Source organism: Anabrus simplex, chromosome 1, assembly GCF_040414725.1.
Source record: "Anabrus simplex isolate iqAnaSimp1 chromosome 1, ASM4041472v1, whole genome shotgun sequence".
In the NCBI taxonomy this organism is placed as follows: Eukaryota; Metazoa; Arthropoda; class Insecta; order Orthoptera; family Tettigoniidae; genus Anabrus; species Anabrus simplex.
The window spans coordinates 1,542,861,492-1,542,880,808 of record NC_090265.1 but is presented as its reverse complement, the minus strand read 5'-3'; the positions used below and the strand labels follow the sequence as shown (position 1 = coordinate 1,542,880,808).

The 19,317-nt window shown below is 42.0% G+C and overlaps 1 protein-coding gene across 6 annotated transcripts in view; it reads left to right on the top strand.

Moving 5' to 3' along the window:
* Positions 1-19,317, top strand: part of LOC136858486 (protein vav) — a 705,311-nt gene that overhangs the window by 10,228 nt on the left and 675,766 nt on the right. For 2 of the 6 annotated variants that reach the window (XM_067138060.2, XM_067138061.2), the window contains one exon: positions 580-676. The exons of the other annotated variants lie outside the window; for them this stretch is intronic. In XM_067138060.2, the coding sequence (XP_066994161.2) occupies positions 617-676 (60 nt within the window). In that variant the 5' untranslated portion in view covers positions 580-616. The remainder of the gene's footprint in view (positions 1-579; positions 677-19,317) is intronic. 6 annotated transcript variants of the gene reach the window in all.

Below are 19,317 nucleotides of genomic sequence, written 5' to 3'. Positions count from 1 at the left end.
TAAAGGAGTTTTTACTAGATCTGTAAGATGTTCAGCTGCTGCTTTATTCTTACACAGTAGCGCCAAATCATCAGCAAAGGCAATCGCAGTCAGATTTTCCATACCTGGTATTAAGTTGTACCCATATTCCTCGGCTATTTCTCTTTCACTTATTTCCCTCAGAACATGATTGACTGCTGAATTGAATAGTAGAGTAGAGAGCGGAGCACCTTGAGCTATGCCTTTCTTGATAGGGATTTGACTTGTTCTAGTTGTTCCGTTAATTTGTATGCTGATTGAATTTTCCAAGGAGATTAATAATTAGTGTTCTTGGTGAAACATGAATGGTGCTTAGACTTCATTTATTTATCTTCATGGGATACATTATCAAAATACTTTAGAGACATCTGAGATACAAAGCAGCAATCCTTCCTCTTAAGTGTTGAGTCTTTCATGCACCTGTCTACAATAGATGATTAATAAAAGTTCCCGGGTAAGATACAAAATCATTCTGATTAGGACTGGGTACGACATTTTTCCTGAGCATTTTATCTATCACTCTTTCAACGATTCTCCCTAATATGGAATATATTGTTATAGGTCACCAGTTCTGGGCATTGTCTGGATCTCTACCTTTATGAATCAATACTGTTCTACCATGTCTGAAACACGATGGGACGTATCCCCAACGAACCATGTAAGTTGCAATGAAAGAAATGGTTTTGTATGCATTGAGGTCTTTAATAACCTTTAGCCTTACTTCATCTTTCCCATGTCTATTCAAATTCCCCAACATGCATTAAGAATGTCATCTCTACTTATGACAGCTTGCTCATTTTCGAGATTATCGGCCTCGTACACCTTGTCGTATTTATCAAGCAAGTGTACACTGCTAGAGTCAAACAGACTGCTATAAAATTCAGAAACAGTCGTAACACTCAGTTTACAATCTATTAACGATGGGGAAGAGATAATTTTCCTCACCACATTCCTTCGATTACAGTGACATTGAAACTGCGCGAGTTCAAAGTCTTTTTTTTTTTTTTCTTTCTTTTCTATACATCGAGTTGAACCTCTATGGTCTGCATAATAACAACCAACTTCATTTTAGTGTCTAGGTCTTGTTCTTGTTCTGGCTTTGAGTTCCTGCCAGTATCCTCTGAGCCCAGCAACGAATGCCTGTTTATGCTCTTCAGACAAAGGGCCTTTCCTTCTTCTGGAAGTTGATGCCATTTTGAAACCTTGATAGTTGTTCACCAATCTTCTGAATGCATTTCTGTCATGAATTTCTTGGTCTGAAATACCAGTCTGCCTCAGATCTTTTTCGCACTCCTGGAACCATCTCGGCCTTGTTGCCTTGTTATGTTTATTTCAAAGTCATATCTATTCCTTTGTCGTTCTTTTTTTTTTTTTTTTTTTTACTGGCTTGTTTAGTATTTTTAAATCTTTTGTTAGTCCATCAGGATAATTTTTCCTTGCCTGCCTCTTTTTATAGTATTTTCTGATGGGTACTGTAGCCCTTTACAACTATTCACAGCTTCCTTGAGAAATACGCAATAGCCATTCACTGCCTGATCAAACTCTTGATCTTCAGGTGAATCCAAGGAGACAAGTCCTTCAAACCTACTTTCCCTTTCTTTACATTCATTGTTGACATCATGTGGGAGATCTGAGCTATCTTGACATGGATGGTTTATAGCTGGAGCTGCAGAATCTGTATTGCTGGGATTTGTCAAAGATGAGCTTTGATAGAGTTGACTAATCTTGTTCTGGTGAGCAACCAGGTGGCGAATGATACTTTTGAAAAGCCCTCCACGTAACTCACATTTCTTCAGTGATTGAGGTAAATTGCTCAGGTTTTTAAAGTTGCATTGCAACGAGAATTTTATGTATCATTAGGGTCTTCATTGTGATGACTAACACGAATATGTATACCTCTCTTGGTAAAGTTCTTGTGACATAATTTGCATTCTCAATAATTTTCCGTAGAACAAAAGAAGGTTATATTTCCATTTTTTAGGTTAAATTAAGTCAATCATGACATCACAAGGGTTTTATACACGTTAAGGATTTGGAAGGGTTTAAGGCCCCTCCTTGCTCCAGTAAGAATACAGAGGGCCTTAAAACGGTGAAGGGATTTTTCATAGACATCAGTGAAATGATGGTTCCATTGAAGGTTATTTTGAAATTTAATGCCAAAGTATTTTAGTAGGTAGTTTTGGTAAGCGGGGTATTATTCAGTGTTGCCAAAAAGTTTAGGGACACCCGTATATTTCAGACTTGAACAGAGTGTCCCTATACTTTTAAACTCATGATTTATTTTTAGTACAACTGATATAAAGTACTCTAATATCATGCTTGGTTGAAATTTTGAAGACTGTAACTCAAATAGTTCATGAGTTATGAATTTATTTGTCTTTTATGGCCACCCAGAATTGATCGTGATTTTGAAGAAACAAAAGAATGCAATTAAAAAGCCATCGATATATGCATACTGATTGTTACGTGGTTGCTAGGCGATGACAACACCTTTAAAGTGACCCCTGTTAGAAGGTGTTAACCTTCCATCGGTCGCAATATATAAAGTTTCAAGGCAGGTCGCCATGAGCCTGAGAGTTCCCCCCATGTATAAGTTTCGGGAAGTTCAAGTGGGCAGCTATGAAGTACTCCTTATATTACACTATGTGATCAAAAGTATCCGGACACCTGGCTGAACATGACGTACAAGTTCGTGGCACCCTCCATCGGTAATGATGGAATTCAATATGGTGTTGGCCCACCCTTAGCCTTGATGACAGTTTCCACTCTCACAGGCATACGTTCAATCAGGTGCTGGAAGGTTGCTTGGGGAATGGCAGCCCATTCTTCATGGAGCACTGCACTGAGGAGAGCTAGCGATGTCGGTCGGTGAGGCCTGGTACGAAGTCGGCATTCCAAAACATCCCAAAGGTGTTCTATAGGATTCAGGTTGGGACTCTGTAGGCCAGTCCATGACAGGGATGTTATTGTCTTGTAACCACTCCACCACAGCCTGTGCATTATGAACAGATGCTCGATGATGTTGAAAGATGCAAACACCATCCCTGAAGTGCTCTTCAACAGTGGGAAGCAGGAAGGTGCTTAAAACATCAGTGTAGGCCTGTGCTGTGATTGCGCCATGCAAAACAACAAGGGGTGCAAGCCCCCTCCATGAAAAGCACAACCACACCATAACACCACCGCCTCCGAATTTTACTGTTAGCACTACACATGCTGGCAGATGACGTTCACCAAGCATTCGCCATACCCACACCCTGCCATCGGATCGCCACATTGTGTACTGTGATTCGTCACTCCACACGACGTTTTTCCACTGTTCAATCGTCCAATGTTTACGCTTCTTACACCAAGCGAGGCATCGTTTGGCATTGACCTGTGTTGTGTGTGCCTTATGGGCAGCTGCTCGACCACGAAATCCAAGTTTTCTCACATCCCGCCGAACTGTCATAGTACTTGGAGTGGATCCTGATGCAGTATGGAATTCCTGTGTGACGGTCTGGATAGATGCCTGCCTATTACACTTTACGACCCTCTTCAACTGTCGGCGGTCTCTGTCAGTCAACAGACGAGATCGGGTGCTGTACGTGTCCCTTCATGTTTCCACTTCACTATCACATCAGAAACAGTGGACCTAAGGATGTTTAGGAGTGTTGAAATCTTGCGTACAGACTTCTGACACAAGTGACACCCAATCACCTGACCACGTTCGAAGTCTGTGAGTTGTGCGGTGCGCCTCATTCTGCTCTCTCACGATGTTGAATGATTACTGAGGTTGCTACTATGGAGTACCTGGCAGTAGGTGGCAGCACAATGCACTTAAGATGAAAAACTATGTTTTGGGGGGTGTCCGGATACTTTTGATCACATAGTGCATATAGGTGTGTTTGAGTCAGTTAAAAATGGTTTAGCGAAATTCTGATCCCAAAATAAGCCGCAATTTATAACCAACTATTTTCTTCAAAATTTTAGGTATCTTTGCAGTATTTACAACTTTAATTGCAGAGAAAATCTTATGTTGGCGGAAACCATGTTCATAGTCTGTTCATAGGGCTGAACAGGTCATATATTCTTCAGTAAGGATTCCACAAGAACACTAATATTTTCGACACAAAAGAAAATCCGTGGCGTTTAAGTAGGCAGTAATGAGAGAGCCTGTGCTGTGATTGTGCCATGCAAAACAACAAGGGGTGCAAGACCCCTCCATGAAAAGCACAACCACACCATAACACCACCGCCTCCGAATTTTACTGTTAGCACTACACATGCTGGCATGGTGACAACACGTAAAATAAAAATGTTTTCTGGATTGAACATATGAAAATACGCATCGGCACCATAATAATAAATGAATAAAAATAATATAAAAAACCTGTGGTGTCAGAAGTTTTGATGTAAACTGTGTGACATTCTTTCCAGCTTATCTTACCACATTCACTACATATTTATCAGTTTAAATATAAAATACACCACAATCCATGTTTCAACCTTTTCTAGCATAAGTTCACTTCACTTTAGTGTCTTAAACATTCACAGAAGTTATGGTAGCACCCACTGCAAACAAAATCTGCATGCTGTAAACAGATCGCTGAGGGAACAAACTCTGCATTCATACTTCGACAGTCTTCTCTTGCCAGTTTCAGCTGTGCACATGAAACATCTCCGCATTTTTTGTTCTTGTCCTGGCCTATTATCTTCATCATTCTCCTCGGGCTGTACTGGACGGTATCATTTCAATCTCATCTGCAGACTTAATGGCATTCCAGTTGTTTTCAAACTCCTCCTAGAAAGTTGTTGTAGAACAAGGTTATTTGAAAGCTGCCTCAGATACACTCACCTTCTGAGTGATTACTGGCCATTTCCTAAATAAATAATCTGGGACTTGATGCCTGCTATGTTAAGCATGGCATACAATATCACCGAAGGCCAGCAATGAGTGTTTCTGGCTACATTGAATGAGGCACACATTTTGTCAGCTGTATCAACACCTCCCTTTGTCTGGTTATAAAATGTATTTATACAAGCAGTAGAATCTTGAAATTCGAAGAGGCTGGAATATTGTTCTCTTTCTCTCGAGGAAGTAAATTCAGGTGGCAGCCCCCCCCCCCCCTTCTTTTTTTTTTTTTTTTTTTTTTTTTTTTACTACATAAGACAACTTGTTTTGCTTCAAATCTTCAAACAGAGGTACACTGGTGAAACAATTATCAGCAGTGATGTTGCTACCAGATTCATTAATTGGTTCAGTGAGCCTTTTCACAACATCTGTAGGCTTGTTACTGACACTGAAAGGCCCCTCAGGCTACCTACCAGCGTATATTTCTAGGTTGTAATGTAATACATTTTTGCGTTGACTAAGGCATAAATCTTTATCCTGTACTTATTGGGTTTCGAAGGTATATATTGCCAGAAAGAACATTTACCTCGGACCTTCCAGTTTTTCATCTAAAGTTACATTTTCACCCAAACTGTATGATTTCATGCATTTCTCCACAAACCGCCTAAAAGTATTTCACACAGTCGATCATGTTCCTTTCTTTCTTCATGGGTTTGGCGGTCATCAAATCTTAAACAACGAATCAGGAACTTACTCCTTAGGCTCATTACCAGTGCAAACTTTTCTATACCATCTCCATCAGTGCCCCAGAGTTCTTCAAGGCTCTGCCTATTCCCTCTGTAAGATCCTGCCAAGTTCAATAGGCCAAAGAATGCTTTTATCTCTATCTGGTCTGTAAGCTCAGCATCCCTTTCACGAGTAAAATTTTGTTTCACGTAGTCCACATATTGATTTGTGTAAGTTACAATAGTGTCTATTATTAGCTCCATAAAGTCGTACGAGATTGTGCTTCCTGGCGCGGACCCATTTTGTCTTGTCTTTCCCTTCATAATAATTAGCACTGGCCTCTATTGCTCCTTGTTCATCACCATCACCGTTATCATCTTGTTCTGTTTCCGAGTCACCATCTCTTGATTCCAGAAGATCGTCTCTGTTTGTGTCAATTTTGTCTTCAAAATTCTCATGTAACGCATCATCGTCTTCATCCAGCAACAGTCATTCGACATCCTCCACATCTTCTGCTCTGTCTAAGTTAAAATGTTCCTTCCTACTGGCCATAATGTATGGTAAATCTGAAATAAAGAGAAATTGGGACGTAGGTAGTTGCAATGTGCCTGTGAGGCACTGGGCTTATATTGCACTATCTACATGCTTACATGGAAAATTACACCAAATTTAGGTTAAACAAAGAATTTAACTACTTACAGAATAGCAATTGTTTGCATCTCTTTGAAACACCAATCACAACAGGAACAGTCGCAGTGATCTACCAGATCAGATGGAACACTTCCGGCTTATGGAGCAAGCGAACACAGACTGCCTGTCACATGTCTAACGAATGTGGCAAGGACCGAGGCTAGTCAGAGGATGAGAATTGTAGGTCTGTGCATTGGAGCAGTAGCGACCGATGACTACAACCTGTGCCTGTCAGATGAGTTGCGACCGATGGAAGCTTAAAGGAGTTCTTACTCATTTTGCCATCATTTTAGTAAAATTTCAATTCCTATAAATTTTAGGCCTAATAGCACTGACTTTTGAATTGCTGCAAGTTTTGAATGGAGGCATTTAGCGCGATGATGTTTTCACGGATGGATTCCTTGCGTTGCAGCGGCTGGGGGAGCTAACTGTGCGCACAATCACCAGCTCAAAGGTATTCATACCTTTATGAAGTTTGAATCCTAACTGTTTGCTTAGCTATTTCCAATTTTAAAGGTGTTATCCCCTAGTAACCACGTAATAATCAGTATGCATTGTTGGATAGCTTTTTAATTGTATTATTACCGGGCGAGTTGGCCGTGTGTGTAGAGGTGTGCGGCTGTGAGCTTGCATCCGGGAGATAGTAGGTTTGAATCCCACTATTGGCAGCCCTGAAAATGGTTTTCCATGATTTCCCATTTTCACACCAGGCAAATGCTGGGGCTGTACCTTAATTAAGGCCACGGCCGCTTCCTTCCAACTCCTAGGCCTTTCCTATCCCATCGTCGCCATAAAACCTATCTGTCGGTGCGACGTAAAGCCCCTAGCAAAAAAAAAAATTAATTGTATTATTTGTTTCTTCATTATCAAGGTCAATTTTGGGTGGCCATAAAAGACAAAAAAATTCATAACTCATGAACTATTTGAGTTACAGCCTTCAAATTTTCAACCAAACATGATATTAGAGTATTTTATATCAGTTGTACTTAAAATAAAATCATAAGGTTAAAAGTATAGGAACACTCTGTTCAAGTCTGAAATATACAGGTGTCCCAAAACTTTTTGGCATCACTGTACATTGTTGGTGTTTTTGGACCGCTGAAGAAGAGAACGTGCAAAGTTCTCGAAACATAGGCGACGTTGAGTGATTGTAATAAATAATTACAAATTTTTAATAGTATTGACAAGGCTGATTTAGATATATAACAGTGATTTTCAGTGGTGAATATATTGTTATTGGGACACGGAATCGGGGGGCGATGGAGAAAGAATATTTTACGGAAGACTATGAATTGGATTTTAGTTGGATCGATGGATGTATGCCAGAAATTTAGCCATATTTCTAAGGTGTTGAGATATTTGTGGAGTTATCTGGTCAGTGTGATGGTGGTGGGAGTGAGGGCTAAAATGGCTAGGTCAGACGCGTATCAATATAGACTGAGAGGAGGGTCAGGGTCGTGGGGGATATCATAGGTAAATAGGGTGTACATGATCAATGGGGAAGTCTGGCATTCATTTGAAATGTATAAAAGGGGATGCCATGAATTAGTATCTGTGCTGTTCTGCAAAGTAGGAAATAATGGTTATGGGAATTGGGAGACAGCATAATTTGTAAAGGAGACCCGAATGCCAGACAGAGTCAAAGGCTCTGTCAACATCCAGGCACACTAGAGTGGCGGTTCATCTAGGATGAAGGTGATTGGTGAGAGAGGCTGTAATATGGGTGGAGTGATGGGTTTGGAAATCTATCTGGGATTTTAGAATTTGTCCTAGGGAATTGAGGTAGGAGGATAGCTTTCTACTCAAAATTCCTTGTAGGATTTTATTTAGGTCAGGGAGGAGGGATATAGGCCTGTATGAGCAAAGATCTGAGGGGAGTTTATGGGGTTTTAGGAAAAGAAGAATGTTGGCTTTAGCCCAATGTTTGTGGTAAAATTCAGCGTGAGGGATAGTGGTGTATATTATATTGAGAAATTCTGTTATGATTGGGGAAGCTTCTTGGATATGGCAGAAGGTTTATGGTTGGACCCGGGGCAAGAGTTGCTTCTCTTTTTAAGGTACTGTGTGATTTCATGAGGGGTGATACAGGAATTTAAACGGTGGGTAAATCTATATTGCAGAATGGAGAAAGGAGGATAGGAGTTCAAGGCAATCAGGGCATGCATAATCATGAATAATAGGTTCATCTGGGTGATTGAAGTTAAGATCAGAGGAAGGGAAAAAAACTTGTCTATAGTGGTTGGTGAATAAATCAGCTTTGTCTTTGGAGGTAAGTGGATGGTTGGGTGGGTGCAGTATAGGATAAGTGGGTTGAGGTTTACTATTCTTTGTCAGTCGCTGGAAAGTAGCCCAGAACTTTTTGGATTCTTGGTAATAAGCTAGCTTATTCCATTTTTCAGGCCATTGTTTATGTTTAATAGCTTTAATGTATAAACAAGCATATCATAATGTGAGTCTGTGTGCTTGAAGTGTATGAGGGTCTTTGGTTTGAGGATATTTGTAATAATGGTCATGCGCTAGCTTAAGGAGATGTAGTGTAGTGCTTTAGGGGGAATAGACGGTTTGGAAGGATGGTATGAGTAGTGGGAAATATGTTGTTTATCAGCAGTGCTGATTACTTGCTCTACTTGGTTGATAAGGCAGAGGAGAGTAGATAGTAATGCAGGAGGAGGTGAGTCTTGTAATTATTCTGTAATAATTTGTCGGTGGTTTGTCCAGTTAGTTTGAAAAAATCATCTGCTAGGGGGTGGGTATAGTTTGTGAGGTGGGATACCTGGGAGGGTTATTAGAGCAGCGGTATTATCACTACCAATGTATACTAGTTTCTGAATGGTTGGGGAATAGGCTAAGGAGGGTGATAGGATGAGGATATCAGGGGTAGTATAATGTAAGGGTAATGTGCAGAAGAGAAAAAGGAAGCATCTGCCCTGGAGGCCTTTACATAAAGTATTAAATTTTTTCAAGTTGTGGGGGAGTGTAAGAATTAATTTTTATGTCTGCTGCTATTATATATACAGCAAATTTTGAGTCTATAAAATTCTCGGGATTAGGTTGTGGTGTGGATAAGTAGAGAGTGGTTAATGTTATTGATTGTAGGGGAGTAAAGACTTCAACTATTAAATATTCTGTAAAATTATTTGGAAACTGGTAAGTGCATTGTTGTACTGTAAAATTATTTTTGACACCTATTGCGACACCACCCTGAGCTTATTGGAGGGGGGGGGGGGGTCGCCTCAAAACAAGTTGTGGCTTCATTTTAGGCATCAAAAATATTTCATTAAATATGAACACGTCCGGGGCATACTGGGACAAGGAGGTATCAAATAACGACCGACTGGCATTTAAAGATTGAATATTTACATAGTAGTCCTTAATGCTCAACTAACACATCAGGGGAAAAACTGCAAAGTGCATTTTGTTCCCCAAATAGGCAATATTCATGTGAGTGTTAAGTGCCAACTTGGCTGCTAGTTGCACCTGGGATAGGATATGTGGGCGGTGAAAGAGTAAGATGTTCTGAAGCACCATCGCAATAAACCGAGTGGTGTTTTCAGAATGGAGGTAAGTAAGTCTTGGGAAATGACTGGGATGATGGCTTCAGGCTTGTTGGGTTTGGGAGCTGGTTTAGGTTTACACTTAAACCCGAAGGATGGGTAGGCAGGTTTACAATTGACACATTTGGGATTTGACTTATTATGACACTCAGAAGTTGCGTGCTCCTGGCTGGAGCACATGGCATATACTTCTGAATGTTGGCAGGGTGAGCTGAGTGGGTGGTCGTAATGGCTGCAGCGGTCGCACCTGATTTTCTGTGGTGTCGATAACCTGGACGTTTAAACCCTGTGGTGCTGGGCATATATTGTCACACCTTCTTTTAGCAGGCAGTCTAGAGAGGCCAATCTCATGAAAGTATCCTCACCAGAGATGTTAGGCCCTGGGCAATGCAGATGCAAACCACCTGGTAGATCTGGTGGCCTTCCATCTGCAACTGGGCGTCCACCTTGTCATCCGAGTAGTCGCTGTTGACCCCATAAGCAACTACGGAGAGGATGGGCGTGGACTGGGAGGGCGGTTTTGGACATCTGGCTGGACACTACTTGGTTATGTTGGTAGCTCTGGCATGAGGTCCCAACTGGCAAAAACTCCAATGTTGGTCTTGAAGTGATTGTATAACGGCTTCTTGGTTTTTAAGTTGTAGCCATCTGGTGCATGTTGGATCTCTAGCCAGTATTCAGAAATGTTGGGTATGAATCAGGAAATTTGATAGATATGTTGAGTATTGGACTTTATTGGTTTGATGTTAGTGAGTTTGTTGAGAAAGAAGTTGGGTGATATCTGATGAGCTGAAGTTGATATAGCAACAATACTCCTCTAATATATATTGGGTGGAAGGGCCAGGTTCTGTGCCTTATGGGCGTAGTGCATTGACAAGCACGAACGTAGCAGGAGCTGGAGGTGGACTGGGTGGATATAGCCAATTCTAACAAGATTTTCCACTGGTGTAATTCCCAGGGTTGCAGAAGGTGATGTGGTGTCATGCTGAAGAACTGAATTTGGTGAAGTATAAGTAGATCCAGTTGTTCTCCGGGAAGCGACATCAGCACAGATCATCTTATGTCCACCTGGAATACTTGGTGAAGAAGAATTTGAATCTCGTTGGCATTTTTGCTTCGTTTCCTTGTCCGTTTCCATAGTGTTCGGCGATGGAGTTTTCGGTGGAGATCAAGAAGGTGCTGGAATGTTCTGCTGTTGACTCATGTGATGTCAAGTAGCGTTCAAGCATAGCTTCCTTCTTCTGATAGAATCAGGAGTCGCTAATGTATAGTTGCTAGCAGTTCTGTTGTCATCCGCTAGATACCACTGTGGTACTGAGAGTGTTTGTTCCTTTTTTCATTTTATTTATTGTTATTTCATTCTTCCATATGGGAGCAGGCCATCAGCTCAGCTTGGAACTCTTAGGCCTAGAATGCAGAATTATTTTATTTTTATACATATCTGTATAGTGTGCCGTGTCACATGTTTTGTAGTTTTACAAATAAAAAATGTACTGTACATATATACATATAACTTTCTTAAATTTAACTTAATGTCTTCTACTTTAAACAAGGTTTTTTTTTCACTTTCTGATAATTAATTGCTCGTTCATAATTAGTAGCTCATAAAAGAGAAAGAAAAGAGAACATAAACATTCTTCATAAGAATATAACTAAACATTGCTTCTAGTTAAAATATTTCCAAATCTGTCCACATTCATAGCCAGGTCATCATAGTTCTTTGAGGGTCAGGCACTTTGTGGTGTTTATTATTTTTTCAGCCTAAGAAAATTGCAAAGGTTAAGTTAAAATTAAAAGCATTGCCTCAAATTAACCCGGCAGTGGTCGCTAGGATGAAAGCAACGTGAGTGGTTGTGTGTTGAGCAAAATGCTCACGGTATGATATGACATGTTTACATAATAAATATCACCCGATTTCAAGCGTAAATGTAGGCCTATTAACACATTACATGAACATAAGAATAAATCTCAAATGGCTATAAAGAACACTAAAAGTTACAAATAAGAATAAATCTCAAATGGTTATAAAGAACACTAAAAATTACAAATAAGGTTTTTATACCTATGGTAATTTGTGACATGTTCTCGTTATTTACTTGTTAACTTAAAACTATCAGAGAGTAATAGGTTAGCTAGAGTCATCACTGAGTATTGCTTCACTTACAACTTTTGTTATCATTTTTCTCTGCTGGTCCTGCGCTTCATTAACACGTGAAACTTGTACATTCATTGCATATTGGTAGCCGGCACTTGGAACTAGTTTTCTTTGTCCGCCGATTTTTCCTTCTGGGGCACAAACTGCATATTCCTTCCACCAGAAGTGGCATACTTTCCACCTCAGTCATGCCAGCAACGCGCTTGATCTGCCAAACGAGTGTTAATGACAAATTTGGAATAGAAGTCCTTGTAACTAGATGAGGTTTCACAAGTTCCATTGCTAAGACAACTTAGATTTCTTTGTCCAAGTAAAGTGTTCTGGCATGAAATACTTACTTATTCCAGTTCTGTCTTTCAGCCTAGGACAAATTTTTGACTTGTGTCCTTTGCAGAAGAGCTTTAAATTTTTATGCATGTATAGGGTCACTGACTGCACAAATAGCTGCTGTATGTTAATTACCATGCTTTGCTGGAACAGTTCATATGTTGGAAACATCAGTGGGTTTTTGTACATGACTGACAGTATGTAGTTCTGAGCCAAGTGTGAATCGAGTATACCATCCCAACTGTTAATTCCATATTGCAGTTGCGATTAAATTAAAGCAAAGTATACAGATTTCAAGGCTTTTGTTGAAATAACATTTCTAATTCTGTAAAATATATAAATAAGCTTCTGGAGTTTAATGATCAAATTTGATGCATGAAAATTCCATTTCAGATAACTATCTATAATTATCTCTAGATATGAAACATTTATTGATATTTGTAAAGTATAACAGTTGCTAAGTTTGGGCTGGGAAGACTTGGAAGAAAGGAGACAAGCTGCTTGACTAAATGGTATGTTGATATAGATTCTGATGAGACAAAGTCTCTCATAGTGCATTGGCACTGCCGGTGGCTCCAAATAGCCTACACAGTGGCCTCCACGGTATGCACTAGCCATGCGTCTTGGTGGGTGTGCTATTTACCAACTGATGAGTCCAACTTAGCACACTGGGGTGAATCGCTGGCAAACAGGAATGAGTTAGCTAGAAAATTTATAATGCCCAATAACGGACCGTTTATATTGGTATTATTGTAAATGGTATGTTCCAAGCTGTCAGTGGAGAGATAACATGGATTGACGTCAGTAGACAAATAAGTTTGAGTGGTGTTTTTAGAAGAAGGAAAGATCACAATATGAAGACAAAGTTGGAATTCAAGAGGTCACATTGGGGCAAATATTTGTTTATAGGAAGGGGCGTTAGGGATTGGAATAACTTACCAAGGGAGATGTTCATTAAATTTCCAATTTCTTTGCAATCATTTAAGAGATGGCTAGGAAAACAACAGATAGGGATTCTGCCACCTGGGCGACTGCCCTAAATGCAGATCGGTAGTGACTGATTGATATCATAGTATATAAGTAATAATAATAACAACGTAAACATTTCCACCTTTTCAATACTAAAATATATTCACAAAATTATAAATTACACGGTAAAATGATCTTTGCTCCAATACAGCTGATGATGACCCCTAGATGGGTCGAAACTAGTACCGTGTAATTTATAATTTTGTGAATATATTTTAGTATTGAAAAGGTGGAAACGTTTACGTTGTTATTATTATTCTCAGTTCAATACGGACCAAAAACATGAAATTCATAACCATCAATGATATCATAGAGCAGATGTTTCATGACATAACCTCACAAATAATAGGTCACAATTTATACCAAATAAAGTCCATACAGAACTACGTAAATAATACTAATAGATGTAAACAACTTCATAGCCACACTTCACAAATAATAATAATTCGAACTTGATATTTCCATTATTTACCCATGGGTTAGAGAATTGTTTCCAAGTTATACTAGTCCATTGCACTTGAATCAATATCCGCCCTAAAACTTGAAAGAATTTCAACAGTCTATCACATTCGTCAACTTTTCCTTGGTCGTAGATTATATCTTCATTCTTCCTTGACGTCGCTGGATGTGCTCTCCTCCTCTTGACCGGATCGTGCCGTGTCAGGGTTCGGTGTCACCTCGCTGCTAGCCTCTTCCTTGGTGGTAGTCGATGCGTTCTCCTCCTCATGACCAGATTGTGCGGTGTCATTAGTAGCCTCTCTTCCAGGTGGACCCATGGCAGTACCAGGCTTACTCTGTATGTGCAGTGGTTGGCTGACTCGCTGCAACTCCGATACGTGGACCTTGACAGGAGGGTTGGTCTTTAGTAAGTAGATCTCATGGCCCAGCAGCTTATCCACCTCGACGGGACCAACCCACTTAGGTATGAGACCTGCGTGAAACCCTCCAATCTTATTACTGACTGGGTGGTTACGTTGTAGTACGTTTTGGCCTGGTAGGAAAATCTGGGTCTCTCCGACATCTTGAGCCTTGGCCTGGGTAAGGGATCTCTCCCCGGCCAAAGCTTGCTTTTCCTTGATGTCCTGCTGCTGCTGCTTATGCTGCCACTCTGCTAGGGAAACAGATGCATCATCTTGACCAGAAGTGGCTGGTAGACGAATTTCTCAAACCCAGTTGCCATATAGTTGTTGACCAAGGAACAGCTCCACTGGAGAATAGTCAGTGACACAGTTGATACATCGTCGCAGGGCAAAGAGTGACTGCAGTATCTGACGCTCCCACAGTCGATGTTCCTTGTCTATTAGATGGACCTGTAGCATCCTTTTTAGCTCCTGGTTCCATCGTTCCATTGGATTGGCCCTTGGGTTGTAGATAGGGGTGGTCCAGTGCTCCAGGTGGACCCATGGCAGTACCAGGCTTACTCTGTATGTGCAGCGGTTGGGTGACTCGCTGCAACTCCGATACGTGGACCTTGACAGGAGGGTTGGTCTTTAGTAAGTAGATCTCATGGCCCAGCAGCTTATCCACCTCGACGAGACCAACCCACTTAGGTATGAGACCTGCGTGAAACCCTCCAATCTTATTACTGACAGGGTGGTTACGTTGTAGTACGTTTTGGCCTGGTAGGAAAATCTGCTGCCACTTTCTTGACATGAACTGACTTGTCTGACAGAATGCACCATGGATAACCATAGCGGCTGAATACCTCATCTTGTAGAAGACTGGTGATGCATCCCATCGTGGCTTCTGGTATCGGAAAGGCCTCAATCCATCTTGTGAAGAGGTCAGTGATTTCTAGGAGTCCTGTTTTACCCCTTGGTGTTCTAGAGTAAGGACCCCTCAAGTCCAGGGCTATGACCTCCCAAGTGCGTTGTGGCCGTCTTTCTCGCTGACTGGAATCTGCCTTCCTATTGCTTGCCTTGGTGCAGGTGCAGATGTAGCTCCCCTTCACATAGTCCAGAATATATTTCCGCATGTTGACCGAGAAGAATCTTCGTCAGATAGACTCATATGTCTCTTCACCTCTTGGATGTCCGGCTTCGGTGCTGTCGTGGAACTTCTCGAGGGTGTCCGTCGTGTGCTGTCTACGGATCACCACTACTGGCGGCGTGTCGAAGAGGTGAGATCTGTACATCAAGAGTCCTCCGTCAACCCGGAAGTCCTTGCAGCACATCTTGAATTCCCTCGGGACGAGTCGACTATCGGTGTTCTGTCTCGTAATCCACTGCGTCATGGTCATACAGCGCTTGTCTTGTTCTTGCCATTGCTTGATTACTCCCAGACCAAGTTTCATACTTGATGATCATAAGGACAGGTTCATTGGGTTCGCTTTAGTGATTTTGTGGAAACTCCCTCTTTACAATTGTGCTCATGACTTCAGGTCCAATCGCCGGGTGCTTAGATAAACTGGCTGCTCCTTTGTTCGTCGGTCCTGGGACATGACACACATCGAAATCAAATTCTGCGATTGACAGAGCCCATCGCATCAATTTAGATTTTGAGCCAGATACCAAGTTCAACCATTTGAGATTCTCGTTACCGGTGTACAGCTGGAACTTCGTTTCCTCCAAGTAGCCTCTGAATTCGCCCATGGCCCACACCACGGCTAAGGCTTCCTTCTCGGCAATGCAGTAGCGTTGTTCAGTGGGAGATAGCTTTCTGCTGGCATACCCAATGATGACTCCCTTGCGAACCATGTGACCTTGCCGCGGTGGGGAGGCTTGCGTGTCCCAATGAAGCAAATAGCGAGCCGCAGGTTCAACCATATAGGATGGGTATCTGTTGAGAGACCAGACTAACGAATGGTTCATCGAAAAGGGGGGAGGGAGTAGAAGCCTTTCGGAAGTTGCAAGGGTGGCAGCCTAGATGATTGATTGATATGGCCTTGTAATAACACTCAACATGGCTTAGCTGTGTTGATACTGCTACACGCCTTAAAACAACGGGAAACTACAGCCGTAACTAACTCCCGAGGACATGCAGCTCTTTCTATATGAATGATATACTGATGATGGCTTCCTCCCGCTTAAAATATTCCGGAGGTAAACTAGTCCCCATTCGGATCTCCGGGTGGGGACTACACGAGAGGGAGCGATCATCAGGAAGATGGATACTGACATTCTGCGAGTCGGAGCGTGGAATGTTAGAAGTATGAATCGTTGTGGTAGCTTAGAGAATCTGAAAAGGGAGATGGATAGACGAAAGTTATGTGTAGTTGGTATAAGCGAAGTACGTTGGCAGGAAGAGCAGGAATTTTGGTCAGGCGACTACCGAATTATCAACACAAAATCAAACGGGAAATGCAGGAGTTGGTTTATTAATGAATAAGAAAATAGGGCAGCGGGTAAGCTACTATGACCAGCATAGTGAAAGAATTATTGTCGTCAAGATAGACACCAAACCAATGCCCACCACAATAGTGCAGGTCTATATGGCTACTAGCTCAGCGGATGATGAGGAAATCGAAAGAGCATATGAAGAGATAGAAGATTTAATACAATATGTAAAACGTGACGAGAATCTAATTGTAATGGGAGACTGGAACGCAGTGGTAGGCCAAGGAAGAGAAGGTAATACAGTAGGAGAATTCGGATTGGGACAAAGGAACGAAAGAGGAAGTCGGCTGGTTGAATTCTGCGCTGATCATAATTTAGTCCTTGCCAATACCTAGTTCAAACACCACAAACGACGGCTGTATACGTGGATGAGACTGGAGACACTGGAAGGTATCAAATAGACTTCATTATGATTAGGCAGAGATTCAGAAACCAGGTGTTGGATTGCAAAACTTTCGCAGGAGCAGACATGGACTCTGACCACAATTTGTTGGTCATGAAATGCCATCTGAAGTTGAAGAAAGCAAGGAATGCAAGGAGATGGGGTCTAGACAAGTTGAAAGAAAAGAGTGTGAGGGATTGTTTCAAGGAAAATGTTGCACAAGGGCTAAATGAAAAGGCTGAAGGAAACACAGTAGAGGAAGAGTGGATAGTCACGATGAATGAAGTCAGTAGGGCTGCTGAAGAAACGTTAGGAAGGAAGAAAAGAACAACTAAGAATCAGTGAATAACTCAGCAGATACTAGACCTGATTGATGAACGACGAAAATACAAGAATGCTAGAAATGAAGAGGGCAGAAAAGAATACAGGTGATTAAAGAATGAAGTGGATAGAAAGTGCAAGATAGCTAAGGAGGAATGGCTGAAGGAGAAGCGCAAGGTTGTCGAAGGTTATATGGTCTTGGGAAAGGTAGATGCTGCATGCAGGAAAATCAAGGAAACCTAGGTGTATGAATATTAAGAGCTCAGATGGAAAGCCACTTCTAGGGAGAGAAGGCAAAGCAGAAAGATGGCAGGAACTTATCCAACAGTTGTATCAAGATAAAGATGTAGATAATATGGTTCTGGAACAAGAAGAGGTTGTTGATGCTGATGAAATGGGAGACCCAATTTTGAGGTCAGAGTTTGACAGAGCTGTGATTGACCTAAATAGGAACAAGGCACCTGGAATTGATGACGTTCCCTCTGAATTACTGACTGCCTCAGGAGAAACCAGCATGGCAAGGTTACTCCATTTAGTGTGTAAGATGTATGAGACAGGAGAAGTCCCATCCGATTTTCGGCAGAATGTCATACCTATTCCCAAGAAAGCCGGTGCTGTGAAAACTACCGCACCATTAGTTTAGTATCTCATGCCTGCAAAATTTTAACACGTATTATTTACAGAAGAATGGATAAACAAGTTGAAGCTGACTTGGGAGAAGATCAATTTGGCTTCAGAAGAAATGTAGGAACACGTGAAGCAATCCTGACTTTACGTCTGATCTTAGAGGATCGAATCAAGAAGGACAAGCCCACGTACATGGCATTCGTAGATCTAGTAGATCTAGAAAAGGCATTCGATAATGTTGATTGGAACTAACTATTTAAGATTCTGAAGATGATTGTGATAAGATACTGAGAACGAAGAATTATCTACAATCTGTATAAAAATGAGTCTGCAGTAATAAGAATGGAGGGCTTTGAAAAAGAAGCAGCAATCCAGAAAGGAGTGAGGCAAGGCTGCAGATTGTCCCCCCTCCTTTTCATTGTTTACATAGAACAGGCAGTAGGCCTAAAGGAAATCAAAGAATAATTTGGAAAGGGAATCTCAATCCAAGGAGAGGAAATCAAAACCTTGAGATTTTCCGATGATATTACACTGACTGACAGAGCAAATGCAACACCAAGAAGGAGTGGTCAGAACTTTATGCCAATTGCAGGGTAGACTGACGTCACTGAGGTATGCTCATGGTGTGAAATGCGCCGCTGTGCTGCGCACGTAGCGAACGATAAATGGGACACGGCGTTGGCGAATGGCCCACTTCGTACCGTGATTTCTCAGCCGACAGTCATTGTAGAACGTGTTGTCGTGTGCCACAGGACACGTGTATAGCTAAGAATGCCAGGCCGCCGTCAACGGAGGCATTTCCAGCAGACAGACGACTTTACGAGGAGTATGGTGATCGGGCTGAGAAGGGCAGGTTGGTCGCTTCGTCAAATCGCAGCCGATACCCATAGGGATGTGTCCACGGTGCAGCGCCTGTGGCGAAGATGGTTGGCGCAGGGACATGTGGCACGTGCGAGGGGTCCAGGCGCAGCCCGAGTGACGTCAGCACGCGAGGATCGGCGCATCCGCCGCCAAGCGGTGGCAGCCCCGCACGCCACGTCAACCGCCATTCTTCAGCATGTGCAAGACACCCTGGCTGTTCCAATATCGACCAGAACAATTTCCCGTCGATTGGTTGAAGGAAGCCTGCACTCCCGGCGTCCGCTCAGAAGACTACCATTGACTCCACAGCATAGACGTGCACGCCTGGCATGGTGCCGGGCTAGAGCGACTTGAATGAGGGAATGGCGGAACGTCGTGTTCTCCGATGAGTCACGCTTCTGTTCTGTCAGTGATAGTCACCGCAGACGAGTGTGGCGTCGGCGTGGAGAAAGTTCAAATCC